General features: G+C 40.9%; 1 protein-coding gene across 1 annotated transcript in view; it reads right to left on the reverse strand.

Annotated features, from left to right (window-relative positions):
- The window catches only part of LOC113445728 (uncharacterized), a 196,381-nt gene that overhangs the window by 8,533 nt on the left and 170,789 nt on the right, over positions 1–17,059 (reverse strand). The window contains exon 17 of the mRNA XM_087930397.1: positions 430–636. Coding sequence (XP_087786523.1) covers positions 430–636 — 207 coding nt within the window. The remainder of the gene's footprint in view (positions 1–429; positions 637–17,059) is intronic.

The following is a 17,059-nucleotide window of genomic DNA, read 5'->3' on the forward strand; positions in this document are numbered from 1 at the left end:
CATTAGATGAACATTGCAGTCCTTAAGCAAACCGATTGTCTGTTTCAAAACCCAAAGGTAAATGTGATTTTTTGCAAAAAAAAAAAAAAGTCATAAAATGAGGTCCTGTGACCACGAGTCACTGCAAATGGCTGTAAAAATATAGGTTAGTTGCCAAGTTCCCTATGTGCAGTCATGTGACCACAAGGGGGAGGTGGCTGTCAGAACTTTGGAACTGGGTCCTAAGTACCCCTGGTGAGATCCATCCTAACTTCAAATGGTTACTAAGCAACATCAAGGACTACCTGCCTTCAGCTTGATAGGTTGGAGGACCAACCGTTGTTTGTTTTTTTTCAGGCATCGAAGGGTTTTTGGATCAGTCCATCTTTGCAAACATTTTTTTAAAAAAATTAAAATTCCATTGTATGAAACGAGGCTGCTTGTGCTTACCTCAACAATAGCCCCACCGGGCAGTCTAAGGAAGTGCCTGTACAGTTCTTGGAAACCCCCAAGATGAACTGTATATATCATTACATGAATGGTGATGCCTCTTGAGTTTCCTGCAAATTTCAATATTTCCTCTTGAGGGTGGATGCCGCTGCAGGAGGTTTGGGGCTGCTTGGCACGATCTTCCCAGAAGTATTCATAGACAACCACCTTTCAAGACAGAGATCCTTGGGTTAATTATTCACTCATCAGGAACAGCTTGGCTATCACACAATTATTACAAAAGTAAAGTAATCCTATCACCTACAGAACATAGCACTGGGTCGTTCCGGTTTGCAGCGCTTCGGGGCAGGCAGGAATCTGCGACTGTACACGGTTTCTGCCTGCGCTCACTGCCCGAGTGCCCCGAGCCACCCGGCTTCGGGGCTAAGCCACCTCCATAGAAGGTGGCGAAGACGGGGGGACCATTTCCCCTTTCTTTATTTACTCTGATAAGAGAAAGGAAAGGCACAAAATGCATTTTAGGAGCTTGTCAGGGCAACAAAAAGGCTCTGGAGATGTTGAAGACTTGGAGCCATCATGGCAACACGACTGATGTGTTATTCAGCAGGTTCTGGTAGTGGAAATTTTGAGTAGTTTGGAGAATGGGCAAATACCACCTCTGACTGGCCCCGCCCCCATCTATTCTCTGCCTCCCGAGTCCTAGCTGATTGGCTGGGTCTCCTTTTGTTGCCCTGCACAGGAGAACGGAGCTGGAAAGCAGGTTAGTGGGGTGGGCAGGGAATGGGGATTTTATTTATTTATTTTTATTTATTTATTTTGATTTGTCAATTGCTTACAAGATAATAGGTATGAGTATATACATAGTTATGAATACATGAAATGGGTACATATAAAAAAAATAAAAGAAACAATAGGACAGGGATGGTAGGCATGTTGGTGCGCTACAAACCTCTTAGGAAAGGGGTGAGGTCAATAGTAGACAATAGTGGTAGATTTTGCAGTAACCTTCCCCCAGGAGTGGGGAGGGAATGGAGATTTTGCAGTATCCTTCCCCTGCCATGCCCATCAAGCCACCCCCATCAGACCGGTAGTAAAAATTTTTGAATCGTACCATTGCAATAAGACCTGTGGAGATTTGGGGAAGAGGTAAAGCATAAGAATAGATACTGTTCTTATTCCATTCCTCTAGCAGAGAGGAAGATTTGTAGATACAGGTAATCCTCAACTAACAACCACAATTAACCCCAAAATTTGTCAGAGGATATTCATGATCTGGAATAGAGCTTGGTAACAAGGTCAGCCAATGAATAGGCATAGCAGCTAAATCAGCCAATGAGGACTGTTTTGGAAACTGAAACTAGAATTAGCCTAGGTTGGAAACTGAAACTAAAAGTAGCCTAGGTGTTAAGTAGCCTATATATTAAGCTCTGCAATTCTGCAGCTATGTTGAGTTCTGAGTCTGTCTACTGAAGATGAAACTAACTTGCTTGCTGAAGACTGGAGCTCTGCTCTGAACTTGCAACATGTTTCTGTTTGAGTTAGCTCCATGTTGGAGAAATCTACAACTGGTTTGTGAAATCTACTTATGTTTATAAAGATGTTAAATGAAGCATCAGCCATCTGTGTTTATTTTTCTGGCGCTGAATTATCGCTGCAAAACTCTCAATAAAATTTATATATTGCTAAACAAGACAGATATTAAGTGAGCTTTGCCCTATTTTATGACCTTTCTTGCCACAGTTGTTAAGTGAATCAATGCAGGTATTAAGTTGGTAACAGAGCTGTTAAGTGAATCTGGCTGCCCCATTGCTTATCAGAAGGTCGTAAAAGTTTGATTACATAACCCCGGGACACTGCAACCATCCTAAATACATGCCAGTTGCCAATCATCCAAATTTTTAGCATGGGGATGCTGCAACGATCATGAGAATGAAAAATGGTCATAAGTCACTTTTTCGATGCCATTGCAACTTTGAATAGTCACTAAATAAATGGTTAAAAGTAGGAGCAGTGGTGGGATTCAAATCTTTTTACTATCGGTTCTGTGGGCATGGTTTGGTGGGCGTGGCAGGGAAGGATAGTGTAAAATCTCCACTCAGAGGTGGTATTTACCGGTTCTCAAAGTTTCCACTACCGGTTCTCCGGAATTGGTCAGAACCTGTTGAATACCACCTCTGAGTAGGAGGATTACCTGTACTGGTTTTGTGGAGCCTGCCAGGGACTCTGGATTTCCTAACTCTATAAATGTAAATAAATACAGTAAATACAGTAAATACACATGTAAAAAAAAGTACAATATTAAAGCTGTATATATTTCAAAAATGATTCAGAAGAATTGCTTCAGATCTCAGTCAAGCCCAATACTATCTCTCTGCTATTCATTAAACCAACCCATATGCTTTCAGGCTTCCACACAAGCCAGGAAGGGCGGCAGGGGGAAGTCTTCACTTCTCCCAAATAATTTTAACTGAATAATTACTGACTAATTCAGAAGGCAAGTCTATTAAGAGGCAGGGTGTTTGATATCTAACATGCCTGAATAACCTGAAGTAAGTGCTAAGAAGACAGCTCTGGTGTCATCCGACATCTCTATCATTAAGTTAATCAAAAAAAGTTCACTCATCAATTCTAGGCCAAACATGGCCTCTTAAATCTGCTGAGGCAGACTAGTCAAGAAATGGTGCATATCAGTCATGTCAGAGGCACTGAAGACAGTGAAGATCTCCGTTCACAAGAGCTGACAAGAGAGCTCAAAATGCCAGAACAGCATCCAGGAGCCCTTTCGTGAAATCCATCCTTCAGCAAAAAAACACATTAGGGCAGTAATTCAGTGATAAGAAGCAGGCAGGCTGGAACAGGTTCAAAATGCTGAATATTTCACAGTGCTGTTAATTAAAACAGGGGTGCCCTTCCTTTAATTGCATGATAGCCATTTCAGTCCGATAGGAAGACAGACACAAATGTCCTTGTGGCTGGTTTAGCCTGTTATGATGATGACAAAATGTTGTTTGGCTTGAACACAATTTAATAGCAGTTAAAGAAGGCTTTTCATTTCATATTTCCTACTTCTTGGGAAGGAAAAAAACTGAAATCTGTACACACACTTCAGAGAGCCTCACAAGAATTTTGAATGCTTTGCTTTTTTATGATGTTTTTTTTTTGTCAGGTGTAATGTTTTTAGGTCCTCATTTACCTCAGTGACGAAACTCCAGTGCTCTTATTTCACAAGAACTGCACAAAAGGAAGAATTTGCATCACATGTCCTTCTAGCATTCATGTGCTACTTGATTGTTCTAGACAATCAAGAAAGAATATTCTTTCTATCCAAATTTTACTGAAAGAGGGAGGGAGAGAGAGAAGGGAGAGAGGGGGTGGGAATCTTGAAAGATTTAAAAGTTGCATATTTGATGTTTCAGTAGGAACAGTGGGAGAAACAGTATTTGGTAGACATTTTCTTTTTCAAAAAGAACATTGTTGAAGCTAATATTTTGGACTTCAGTTTCATTTTAGACTTTCAATGATTCTCTTTTTGTCTAAAGGCGAAGTGGAATATAATGGCTGTCACTCTGGTCTTATGAACGAAGACCAGCAGATTGGCCTAACTGAAATTTTGGATATGACTCCTGTATCCAAACTCTTTGATGGCAGCTACAGGTAATTCTCAACTTACAACCATTGAAATACCAAAAGTATTTAAAAAGCAAATACTGGAATGTGAAAAAAATAGAAAAAGGGATGATGATGATGCAAAAAAACAAACAAACCCAAAGATGACCTCATTGAAAGAAAGAAAGGATTATACTTTTTCCTTCCCTTCCATTTATATTCCCAACCACAGGTCATCACTTAGATATTTCAACTTTACATCGAACAGTAGCAACTAACAGAATAAATAGAAAAACAGGGTTGGAAGGAACCTTCGAGGTCTTCTAGTCCAACCCGCTGCTCCTACAGGAAGCCCTATATCATTTCAGACAAATGGTTGTCCAAGCTCTTCTTTAAAATGTCCAGTGTTGGAGAATTCACAGTAGCAAGTTGTTCCACTGATTAATTGTTCTGACTGACAGGAAATTTCTCCTTAGTTCTAGGTTGGTTCTCTCCTTGATTAGTTTCCATCCATAATTATTCCATAACCATCCATTACCATAATTGTTGCTGGTTTCTGTTTCAGTCCAAAAACTTTATTTCAGATATCTAACTTTGCCTTGCTTTGAGCTATATGGTATGTAAAGGAGCCATTCTTTCCTAAACTTAGTTAAATTCCTGTTAATTTAACTATCAATTTTACCAATGCAGCACATTCTCCAAATTTAATCCCCCTCTCTCACTGTAAGCAAGATAGTTCTTTTTCTATAGCTTGCTAGGTTTAGCCTTATTGCAGTCATGAAGTGTTTCAAATTTGCCATCTTTCTCAAATTGCTTTTTATTTTTCCAGGTATTTGTAAGTACATTAAACCATGGTAAATTCCTTCTTTCATTGTATAGTTCCTGTTGTGTCTAAATTCTGACAGCCAGGACGACATGATTCTACTCTGAATGTGTAATATTTACCACTGCAACACATGTTTGCAGTTTTCTTCTAGATGCACGCACGTTTTTTATTTGAGACTCGCGTTGCACGAGTTTTATATGCCCACACAGATTAAGAGAACTCGCCAAACTGGGAATTTGCCAGCAGGTATCAAGAACTCAAGCAGAATTCAGCTTGGAAGGAAGGATATATTAGGAAAAACAGATTCATGAATTACAAGTACAGAGACAGGGATTGGTCTCTTACTTTAACCAATACCAAGAGCCTGGAACAGTAAAGTCAGCTCTTATCAAAAGAAGGCTTTTTTTCTGCAAAACATCAGGGTGAAAAAGCAATATTAGTAGGGCTACCTATTGTTCGTTTAACTTGTCCCATCCTGCTTTTGATAAACCTAACCAATAAGATGCAATTACATTACAAGCATTTAAAGTTCTTTCCCAGTTAGGTATCCCCTAAAGCTCTTGCTGTCTCTGTCTAGATTGCTTGAGGGAGTTGTTCCAATGAGAGAGTGTCTGCACTAGCAAGAAGGTGAGGGAGAATTAAGGATGAGGCTGACATCACAAGACCCTTCCCCTTGACAGTTTCACATCACTTCCTGGGTTTGGCTTCTGCTCATTCTAAAATGGCTTCGTCAGCTCTAAAACATTGATTTTTAAAAAGATTCAGAGAGTGACTTTGGCTTGGGAAGTAGAAACAGGTACACATCAGAGGTGGTATTCAGCAGGTTCTGACCAGTTCTGGAGAACCGGTAGTGGAAATTTTGAGTAGTTCTGCAAACCAGCAAATACCACCTCAGACTGGAGATTTTACAGTATCCTTCCCCTGCCATGCCCACCAAGCCACGCCCACAGAACCGGTAGTAAAAAAAATTGAATCCTACCACTGGTACATATGGCTAAGTTCTGATGTCTTTGAAAAGCAGCTTATCATTCCTTTCGTTACCAGCTGTTTTTATGTAATTGTAACATAAATGTAAATTTGCTATGTAATTTTAAGCTTTCCTGACTCAATAGTTTGAACTACAGAAATATTCTTTCAGAATGGCACATTCTGGTTGCGCATGTTTTTTAACTTTTGCAAAGTGTTCTTCGTTTCTTTGCTCTAGCTCTTGACTTGAGTCATATTTCAAAGGTAGAAAAGAGAGGATCTCATATCTTGTATGAGTTATGAATAAAATACTTTCACTCCTTAAGGAAAAGCATTGAGGGAAAGTTCTTGACTTCCCATCATTTGCACTTGCCAATACTATGGGAGAATAGTTATAAAGTTGTGAAATGCTTAACAGCATGATCAGTTTTTGTGAATGACTGGAATCTTATTTTGCCCTATTTGTCTAAAGGCTATTGGATGGGAAGAACAATTTTAGAGAGAGAAGTTCCCTGAAGATGGGCTTCGGCACAAGTCCGAAAGCTCAGAAGACAAAACCTCTGGTCCCGGTGACTGACCCAGATTGGATCCTGCTACATTATCCTGGGACACGTAGATTCACCTTCATTTGAGACAATTTTAGTACAATATTTGTAGCTCAAGTTGAAATGACGGCTCCTTGGTGCTCTTTGAGCTTGATTGTTTTCTGGCAGATGTTTCATTACCCAAACTAGGTCACATTATCAGTGCTAGTAAGCTCATCTGTCCTTCCTAGCACAGATGAGCTTGCTTAGTTTGGGTAATGGAACATCTGCAAGAAAGCAACCAAGCTGAAAGAGCACCAAGGACGCCCTAATTTTAGTACAATTATTCAAACCAACATGCTTCTTAGAACGATGCTTTTAAAAAAAAAAAAAAAAAAAAGTGGAAGATACTATAAATTGAAGACAAAAAAATTCTACAAAACAAAACAAAAGTCCCTCTCCTTCAGCTGCTGAAGAAACTTGGGAAGGTGAGAGTAATCATTTCTGAAGAATGGCAAAATAAGGTTTTGCGGAAGCCTATTGTATAATGTTTGTTGTATGTATGTATGTATGTATGTATGTATGTATGTATGTATGTATGTGTGTGTGTATGTCCTGCCCTACATAAGAGGTACTACAGACAAAATCAGTAAGATACTACACAGGCATCACATCAAGACTGCCTTCAAAACAGACAGAAAAATAGCAGCCATCCTAAGAAACCCCAAAGATAAAATTGACCTGGAAAACCAAGGCATATATGAAGTCCCCTGTGCATCATGCCCTGCCACATACATTGGACAGACCAATAATTTCCCATGTCATTATAGTTGTGCTTTTAAAGTTGTAGCAACGTTTCGGTAGAATCTCATCTGCCATCATCAGGCTTCTGTATAGTATTCGTCTGTGAGTCAGACTTTCACAGCCGTTTCAATTTTAAATTTGGCACTAGCCTACTGCTGTGCCAGAATGGTTTTTACTTAATCCTGATTGGTTGGGAGTCTTGGTCTGTGTTTATTGGTCTTGGAGTTTGCTGTGTTCTGCTTGATTGGTGTTTCTAATATCTTCTGTCTGTTTTGTGGCTTTTTTTTCTTGATTGGCTGGCAACATTGTGTTTCCTGTATTGAAGGCTTTTAGTGTGGCTTGGCTCCGAGTAAACAGACGGCTATCATTTATTAGGAAGCTAGGTTTCATCTGGGTGCCTGGTTAGGGTGTGTTTGAGCTGGAGGTATCAGGGGAGATCTGTTTGTGCCCAGGTGTTTGCCTGGCTTGTGGTGTGGAGATTTTTTTGTTTGAGAGTGCAGGCTTCCAAATAATTGACATAATCATCTCTTCTATTCATGCTTTCAGGTCTTTTTTCTTCTCTGATAATTCTGTAGCTGGGGTTTTCTATAGTGGCTAGGGTTTTGGTACCATTGAAGTCGATGCTATGACCTGTGACTTTCATGTGTTGGACTAGTGAGGAAGTGTGTTCCAGCTTTTTTACTGCATTTTTGTGTTCATCCAGGCAGGTACTTATTCTTCTATTGGTCTGTCCAATGTATGTGGCAGGGCATGATGCACAGGGGACTATGTAGGGCAACTGGGAGAGGCTGCCCAAGGCAATGATAGTGCCCACCCATCCACGGACAGGGAGGCGAGGGCAGCGCTGCTTCCCTGGCCGGCGGGTCCAGCGGAGAGAGCCCGAAGCTGCCCATCCTTTCCACCCCTCACCCAGCCCAGCCCCACGCATCTCCAAAAGCGCCGGCAGCTCCAAATGCTGCAGCGGCATGGGCATCAGGTAGAGGTGCTCACTTGTCGGGGCTCAGCTCGGAGGAGGACGCAGCACAGGCCGTCGCCTTGCCTCCCTGTCCATGGATGGGTGGGCGCTATCACTGTCTTGGGTGGCCTCTCCTGGTGGCCCCTTCAGGTTCAGGCTGGAGGGACTTGGGAAGATAGCCAAACTCAGGTTGGCCCAGCTCTTTCAGTTGGCAGGTGGGCGCGCATCCGGGCTCGCTTTCCCGGCTCTGCCCAGCCCGCACAACTCTGGTGCGGCCCTGGCAGGATGACTGAAGGGTCCGGTGGGGAGGCGCTCACTGCCTTGGTGAGAGCTCTGCCACCAGGCAGGAGGGCCCACCTGTCAGCTGCGCTGGGTGCCCCAGGTGAAGTTCTTTGCACTCTGCCCAGCACCAGGCAGGGATGGTGGCTGGGTGCTTCTCCCAGGGTGGGCCGATCCTGCGCTGCGGCCCTGGGAGATTCGCCTTCCCACGTGAGGTTGGGCTGCCCTCTCGGGCAGTGGAGTCTTTGTCATACTGGTAGTAGGACGTCATTTTTAAAATAATTGGCTTTGCCTTCGAAGGCGAAGGGAAGGCGGCGAGAGGAGCGCCTGAAGCCGAGTGTCTCTGCCGGGCTCCGGTTGCAGGGAGGAATCCTGGCTGGCCGCGCATGGCTGCGCCAAATGCCATGGCATTTCTCTAAATGCTGCGGCAGCACAGAGAGAAGGGAAAGCAATGGTGGCAGAAGGTTTCCCAATACGAAGTGCCCCACCAATGCAGAGGTCAACATCCAAGCCGTTGCCACCCACCCACCTGAGGATGCAAGCGGGGGGGGGGGAATTAAGTCACCCCAGAAAAGACGGCCTAGCCATTTTTGGGGAGGTCAAAAAAAAAGTAAGGCCTGGCCTTATTTTGTGAGAAACACGGTCTATCTATCTATCTATCTATCTATCTATCTATCTATCTATCTATCTATCTATCTATCTATCTGATTGATTCTTTTATTTAAATTTCTTAAATCTATAACAATAAGGAAAGGCGCTAAGCACTAGAGTCAGCAATAATTTACAATAGGAAAAATCATTAGAATATCTTCCTCCCGCCTTCCCTTTTTCTATTTTTTTTTTTAAATCCATTGAAAATTTAAACAATACTTCAAGCAGGCATTTTTTTTTTTTCAAATTGACAAATGTCTCTGAATTTTTTTTATGGATGGGGGACACATTAGGTTATTTACCCATCATTTTAAACGACGGACAGACAATTCTGCCAGGACTGCTTAACAACCCAGAAAAGTACCCAAGACGCAAGGGGGTACGTTTTTTTTACACACGCCATTATGCCCAAATCAATATGGTAACTGGTTAGAGGTTTAGTAGGCAGCCTCCCTACATTGTTTCCAACCCTGAGGACGAGCAGTGCAACTTCGTGACTGATGCAGAAGCTGAGTTCATTGTTAAAGTGAAATTGTTGGTTCTTGATTGGTAGAATATTGGCAGGAGGAAAAAATATGATGGGCCACAATCATTCAGCAGAATTAATTAGTCCAGTATGTTAGTTCAGCAGCAGCAGAAGCACCATAGGTTTTCCATGACCTTTGATTTTTTTATAATCTGAAAGGGAGGAGAAAAAAAAACCCCATTCCTAAGCCATGAAATAGGATTTACTCTCCGTGATGAAAAAAAAAAAAATTGGGAAAATGTGCATTTCACTGTCAGATCCTTTCAGACATAGATATAACTAAGCTTCTGTCAGGAAAGTCATATTTGGGGAACATTTCTCACCCAGATTCACATTCTCAGTTCATGCTGTGAAGGGGCAGTCTTTACCACGCTGGTGGAAGTATATAATTCATTTGAAGATCTGGAGAGCTGTGCAAAAAATAATAATGATAACCATAATTCAGAGGCCAAGTGAGTCCAAATCCATCTCTTTGTGACTCTGCTCCAAGTCGACATCATTATCAGCTCAGCAGCTTTACTCCATGAACTCAGCTACCCTGTTCAATCAATGTCAGAATATTTTGGGTACTAGCTATTGGGGGGAAATGGCTTGGCAATGTGTCAGCTTGCTGTTTTCCAAGCTTGATTCATCATAGGTCTTTTCTTGGACACCGCTATTCATAGTGCTGGCTTTCAACATCAAAGGAAAAAAGAAAGGAAAAAGGCTGAAAAAGGCACATGACTTTCTAACATAAAGAACCATTTCGTTGGGCCGGACGAATTTTTTTAAAAAAATTGGTCTAGGTTTAAAGGGGACCTTACAGGGAATGCCCCTTCCTATTTTGCCAAGTGTCAGGATATTGGGGAAGGTATGGAGGGGAGATTTGGGGTGTTGGTGGGGTTTGTAATGGTCTGAAATTCTTTGTGTGCTTGTTGTGGAAATGGTACAGGTCAGTGGTGGTATTCAATTTTTTTTACTACTGGTTCTGTGGGCGTGGCTTGGTGGGCATGGCAGGGGAAAGGTACTGCAAAATCTCCATTCCCTCCCCACTCCACTAACCTGCTTTCCAACTCTGTTCTCCTGTGCAGGGCAACCAAAGAAGACCCAGCCGATCAGCTGGGACTCGGGAGGCAGAGAATAGATGGGGGCGGGGCCAGTCAGAGGTGGTATTTGCTGGTTCTCTGAACTACTCACAATTTCCGCTACTGGTTCTCCAGAACTGGTCAGAACCTGCTGAATACCACCTCTGGTTCAGGTAGTCCTTGACATGATCACAATTTAGCCCAACATTTATGTTGTTAAGTGAGACAGTTGCCAAATGAATTTTTGCACCATTTGATGCTCTTTCTTGCAACAGCTGTTAAGTGAATCACTGCAATTGTTAAGTTAGTAACAGAGTTATTAAGTGAATAACAGAGTTATTAAGTGAATTTGGCTTCCCTGTTGACTTTGCTTGTCAGGAAGTTACAAAAGGGAAACACATGAGTGCTGCAACCATCTTAAATATGAACCAGTTACCCAGCATCCAAATTTTGATCATGTGCCAATGGGGATACTGTAATGGTTGTAAGTGTGAAAAATGGTCATACATCACTTTTTTCAGTGATGTTGTAACTTTGAACTTTGTCACTAAGTGAACTATTGTACGTTGAGGACTACCTGTACAAGTAAGAAGGACGAAAGATCAGTTAGGATATGATTTGGATATTATCAATTGTGTGATTGAGATCAGTGCCAGACTATCGCATAAAGGTAGGTTAGGGATTCTGCCGGCATACCAGCCTGACAATGGCTCTCAATAATTCACAGTGGGGAATTAGGATGAAGTGTAAAAGGCCAACGTGTTGGGTAATTCAATCTCCATGCCTTAGGAGAGGAGTCTGGTCCAGCTTGAATGTCCATGGTCTGTCCTTGTTAAATTCAGCTGGGACATGTATGAGTAGACTTACAGACTTATGTCTAGTTTTTGGAGCAGATGATCTGGAGAAGAAGGATACTGACATCTTGTCCTTTTCTTTGGTCAGAACATTCTACCTCAGATTTTACCTAATAAATGCCTTGGACCTACAGGGATGGCTGGGCCTTTGTATTACTCCATTACAAGCATCTAATGAATCCAGAGGAATTTCAATGGAATCTTAGGGGATTTGCTGATAATCAGATAGGCAGCTTCATTTTGATCCTGGCCAATTTCTGGAACATTAGTTGAGATTGCACCTACAATCGGTGAGTCTTTGCTCCTCCTGTACGAGGTTGCTATAAAAAGTTGCTGGGAGAGGCCATCTATCAGTTTATAGTGTTATATCACTATCAGCTGTACATTATCATTTCGGATATAGCTAGGGTTGCTCTACAAACCCTGAGCTGGTGCCTAGTAGCGGTCACCAGGCCCTGGATGGGGTGAAATATCATTGTATTAAATCAGAGGTCTCATTCTCGTGGCCCACGGGCAATTGCGGCCCGCAGGACGATATCCTGTGGCCCCCACTGTGATATGAAAGTATAATATTAGTATATAACATAAATATAAAGTATAATATAAAGTATAATACTATGTGGCCCAGTCTCACCCAGACTCTGCCTCCAGCGGCCCCCAGGTAAATTGTGTTTGAGACCCCTGTATTAAATCCTTCAAGACTGAGGCCCTGGTAATTACCCTGGTTAAGGTTAGGTTCCTTCTGAGCAGATAAGTTCAGGGTCTGGTGGCTTCCAGAATTTTCACAGCTCCTGCTTAAGCCACATGTAAAGATTGTCCACCATTTCAGTTGATGTACCAGTTACAATCCTACCTGAACTAAGGTGTGCTGGCAATCTTTATGCATGGACTGATCACCATATGAACAGATTAGCCTAGTGCCCTCTGATTGCTGACAGATGTCCTGCACGAGTCCAAGAAATAACAATCTGTGAGTAGCAGCCTGTTTAATAGTGAACCTATTAATCACGTAATTTGAGAGATAGAGATCATGTTTTGTCCGGGAGGCTATAAATCAAGAGCCAGGAAATACATAGAAGTGAGCTCTTATCTTTTAGTCAGAACACATCCCTAGGTTCAAAACTTGTTTTAAAGCAAAGAAAGCCAGGACTTCAGAGCCAGAATCCATAAAATCATTCCATGGTTATAGCTGAAGGTTCAAGTTTCAGGTCAAGAAGATGCCAAAGGTGCATAGAATTGGAGATAGGAGGATTGTTTGCACTGCAGCTAAGGGAAGAGAGTGTGGAAGTTATTTTCATATAATCCTCAGTTGGTATGACTAAGTTAAGGGAATTGGCATCCTCTCCTTCCCAGAAGATAACCTAACCACCTCTGCTTGGCTATTCAGTAGCTGTGCCAGTGTGCTCTTGGGTTGGGTCAGGGGTGTCCAACTCATGGATTGCAGGCTGGATGTATCACATGCTGGTCCTGCCCCTGTCTGGTTTAGTGTCCCCCAGTTTTGGCCTCCATATCCCATTTCTGGCCTCCATGCGCCCCATTTTCAGCCCATTCCAATCCCCGCCACATGGAATGGGCCAAATATGGGGGGCGCTGAGGCTGAAAACAGGGCATGCAGAGGTCAAAAATGGGGTGCGTGGAAGCAGCAAAAGGCGATGGCGATCCCTGCAGCCTGAAACAGCTGATCGTCTGGAGGCGATCCAACCAACAATCAGCTGCTTGTGCTAAATCAGACTGTGCTGAAGCTGACCAGGCTTTTTGCTGTTTTCTGCAAGGAGGCAAATCGCTGGGACACAGAGGCAGATTATTTTTTCTGGTTTTCCTCTCCAAAAGCTAGGTGCGTCTTATACTTTGGAGCATCTTATAATCTGAAAAATTCAGTATGTTCATCACCCCAGTTGCCCAGCCTGATAATAAGATTCTTTAGCAATGGCGTGTGCTCAAAAAGACTGGTCATTCCATTTTCTCAAAATATTGTGAATATGTTTGGGATGCTTATGTGATTCTTATAATTCTTCAGCTGTTGCTTTTGGTGAAAACTTCTGCTAAACCAGTAACCAAAGTTGGATTTTGTCATTGAACCCAAACATAAGTGACTGTAATCAATCTGTGATTGGACTAGAAGAATTTAGTCTATTTTTATGTTCTACGTTTCTGAATAATATAGCACAATCTGATATATGAATTTGTGTAGGAATGCATTAAATGGGTTTTAGTCCTGGGCTAATAAAGCAGAATTAGATGTGCATCATGTCATATTGTAATATCTGTATTAAAGTGGTTGGAAACACCTTCAGTGTAAACTAGAAAAGTACAAAACATGAAGCTAATGATCGCTGAATGAAATAAAGCTGTGTGGCCTAAAAAGGCGACAATAACAGCATTTTTATTCTGGATTTAGTGGTAAGAATATCAGATCACTTCCATTTACTTTTATTCTTTGAATGAAATATGGGGTGTTTTATGCATTCAAGTAAAACTGCTTGTTTATTCTAGCTGTTTAACATTTGTCAAGGGATTTATCAACCTCAGGCAACTTTTTCAAGGCTCATTAAAACCAGACCATAGACAAAAACTTGTGGGCTCAAGTCAGGCCAATGTAAGCTACAGTCTACGATAGGGTTACACAAGTTGACTAAAGTTGCTATTCTGAATAATGCTTCTTGGTGAGATATTTTGTTTGTGTCTTCTTTGCTGGTTTCCATACACATCCAATAGTTTTCTTTTGCAAGTATGTTTGCTGTGAAATTGTGAGATCTAGTGGAGTTTCATGAGAAGGTTAATCTTACCAAAAGATTTATCGACTAATGTCATTTAATAATACAAAATATCCTTTCCTCATCTTTCCTTGTCAACTTCCCAAATAATTACGGGAATTTATATTTCTAAAAATGATGGAACCAGCTACTGCCTTTTTATCTCCAAATCCTATATATTAATTGAAAGGTGGATGAGATCTTCTGGAGACAAATCCAATTAAATCTGAATGTTTTCCCTTATTCCATCTAAAAATTCTACCGTGCAAACATCAATATTTTGGCTGCTTCTTTCTCTGTTGTTTTCTCCATTCCATCTACTCTCAGTTTTATGGAAATCTAGTTAGTCTGTAGGAAAGTATTGCAACCTCTGTAATTTGGAATGGAAGTCAGGGTGGGTTAAAATGAATAAGTAGTACCAAATATTTCAACTTTTTATGGTTTAAGAAAATATTTTGAAGAACCAAGGAAGTTGTTCGATTGTATTTCTTCTTCTTGACTTCCTTTCTACATTTTTTCCTCCTCTTTCTCATGCTTTGCCCATCACTGTCATTCTCCCCTTCAGTCAAAAGAGATGATATTCCAAATTAGGGGAAAGACTGGAAGGATCCTTATAAGGTAAGATGGGAAAACATTGGCCTTTTCTTGCTTTCAATCCTTTTTTCGTTTCTCAAATTGTTATATGCGGTTTCTCCCTTTTTTGCTGTGGTTATTCTGTTCCTGGATTTTTTATCTCCTGACTCAATCATTGCAGTTTCTTAACCTACTTCTTCAATATCCAGCTGCTCCTAATTCTATCTAAGGATCCAGACTGGCTACAATTTCCTTATTCTTTACACCTGGCCTTCAAGTGACACATAGAGTTATAAAAAGCAGCAAGTAGACTCAAGACACTAATTAACATTGAATATGATAATTTTGGTTAAATAATGGTACAGTTTCTTTCTAAAGGATTACTATCTTTTTTTCCCCAAAAGTTTTTTACTTTTATCTTTTACAAACATCTCTTTTGGTGAAAAGTATGGTTCCAGGTTTTTACATTTCCATGCAAATATGGCCATAATTACATATTTATCTTTCATATTCAGTTTTTTATCATATCATTACATTTTCCATTTTCCATAAGTTTTCACAAATACTTATATTTTTCACACTTATTTTATCCATTTTTAATTCATATCTTAACTTATTCCATTTTTCTTTAATTATACTTATATCTTCTTTATATAATATTTTAAAATTCTTATTTCTTAATCTATATTCATTCTGCTTTTAAATTTTTATCTGTCGTATTTGCAATTTCATCACATATTCTTATTTCATTATTCAATAAACTCCGTCATAGTTTTAATAATTCCAAACATTTCCCCCTTGATTATCCATTTGAGTGTACCACTCTTTTGTCTTATACATCAGATCCGCCAACATCTAGAAACAAGTAAAGTAATAACTAGCAGTCAGCACGGGTTTGTTAAGAACAGATCATGCCAAACCAATCTTATTTCATTCTTCAACACAGTGACTAAATTAGTAGACCAGCAAAATACTGTGGACATAATATATTTAGATTTCAGCAAGGCATTCGATAAAGTAGACCACAACCTACTTCTTAGTAAGCTAGAAAAAAGTGGAATAGATAGCACCACCACTAGATGGACTCGCAACTGGCTGGCAAACCGTACTCAACGAGTAGTCCTTAATGGGTCTAAGTCTACATGGAGGGAAGTAAGCAGTGGGGTGCCACAAGGTTCCGTCTTAGGCCCAGTACTCTTCAATATCTTCATTAACGACTTAGATGAGGGAACAGAAGGGGAACTTATCAAATTTGCAGATGATACTAAGCTGGCAGGAATAGCTAACACTCAAGAAGATAGGCTCAAGATCCAGATGGATCTTGACAGACTAGAACACTGGGCCATATCTAACAAAATGAAATTCAATGTAGAGAAAAGTAAAGTCCTACACTTAAGCAAGAAAAACCAAAAGTACCCATATAGACTGGGTGCAACCAGGCTCAATAGCAGTAACTGTGAGAGGGATCTTGGAGTCCTAGTGGACAGCCAGGTAAATATGAGCCAACAGTGTGCAGCCAAAAAGCTAATGCAATCCTAAATTGTATTAACAGAGGGATACAATCAAGGGAAGTACTAATAGCACTCTATAAAGCCTTAAATAAGACCACACCTAGAGTACTGCATCCAGTTTTGTTCACCACATTATAAAGAAGATGTTGAGACTCTAGAAAAAGTACAGAGAAGAGCAACCAGGCTGATTAAGGGACTGGAGGCTAAAACATACAATGAACTGTTACAGGAACTGGGCTTGGCTTGTCTAGTAAACAGAAGGACCAGGGGAGACATAATAGTGGTCTTCCAATATTTGAGGGGCTGTCACAGCGAGGAAGGGGTCAAGCTATTTTCTAAAGCTCCTGTAGGCCAGAAAAGGAATAATGGATGGAAACTGAAAAAGGAGAGATTTAACCTGGAAATAAGGAGAAACTTTTTGACAGTGAGAACAATCAACCAATGGAACAGCTTGCCCTCGGAAGTTGTGGGAGCATCATCACTTGAGACTTTCAAGGAGAGATTGGACTGCCATTTGTCAGAAATGGTGTAGGGTCTCCCACTTGGGTGAGGGGTTGGACTAGATGATCTACAAGGTCCCTTCCAACTCTGATTATCTGTTATCTGTTATCATTCAGTTTACTCCCCTTTAACTCATATTAAAATTACCATAATATAATCATTTTTTAGTTATCACCTAAGTACTACATATCACATATACATTTTAGTTTAGATTCCACATGGTATTCCTTCCTTTAT

The sequence above is a fragment of the Pseudonaja textilis genome, chromosome 3 (genome assembly GCF_049901715.1).
Source record: "Pseudonaja textilis isolate UNSWEBS1 chromosome 3, rPseTex1.2, whole genome shotgun sequence".
Taxonomy (NCBI): domain Eukaryota; kingdom Metazoa; phylum Chordata; class Lepidosauria; order Squamata; family Elapidae; genus Pseudonaja; species Pseudonaja textilis.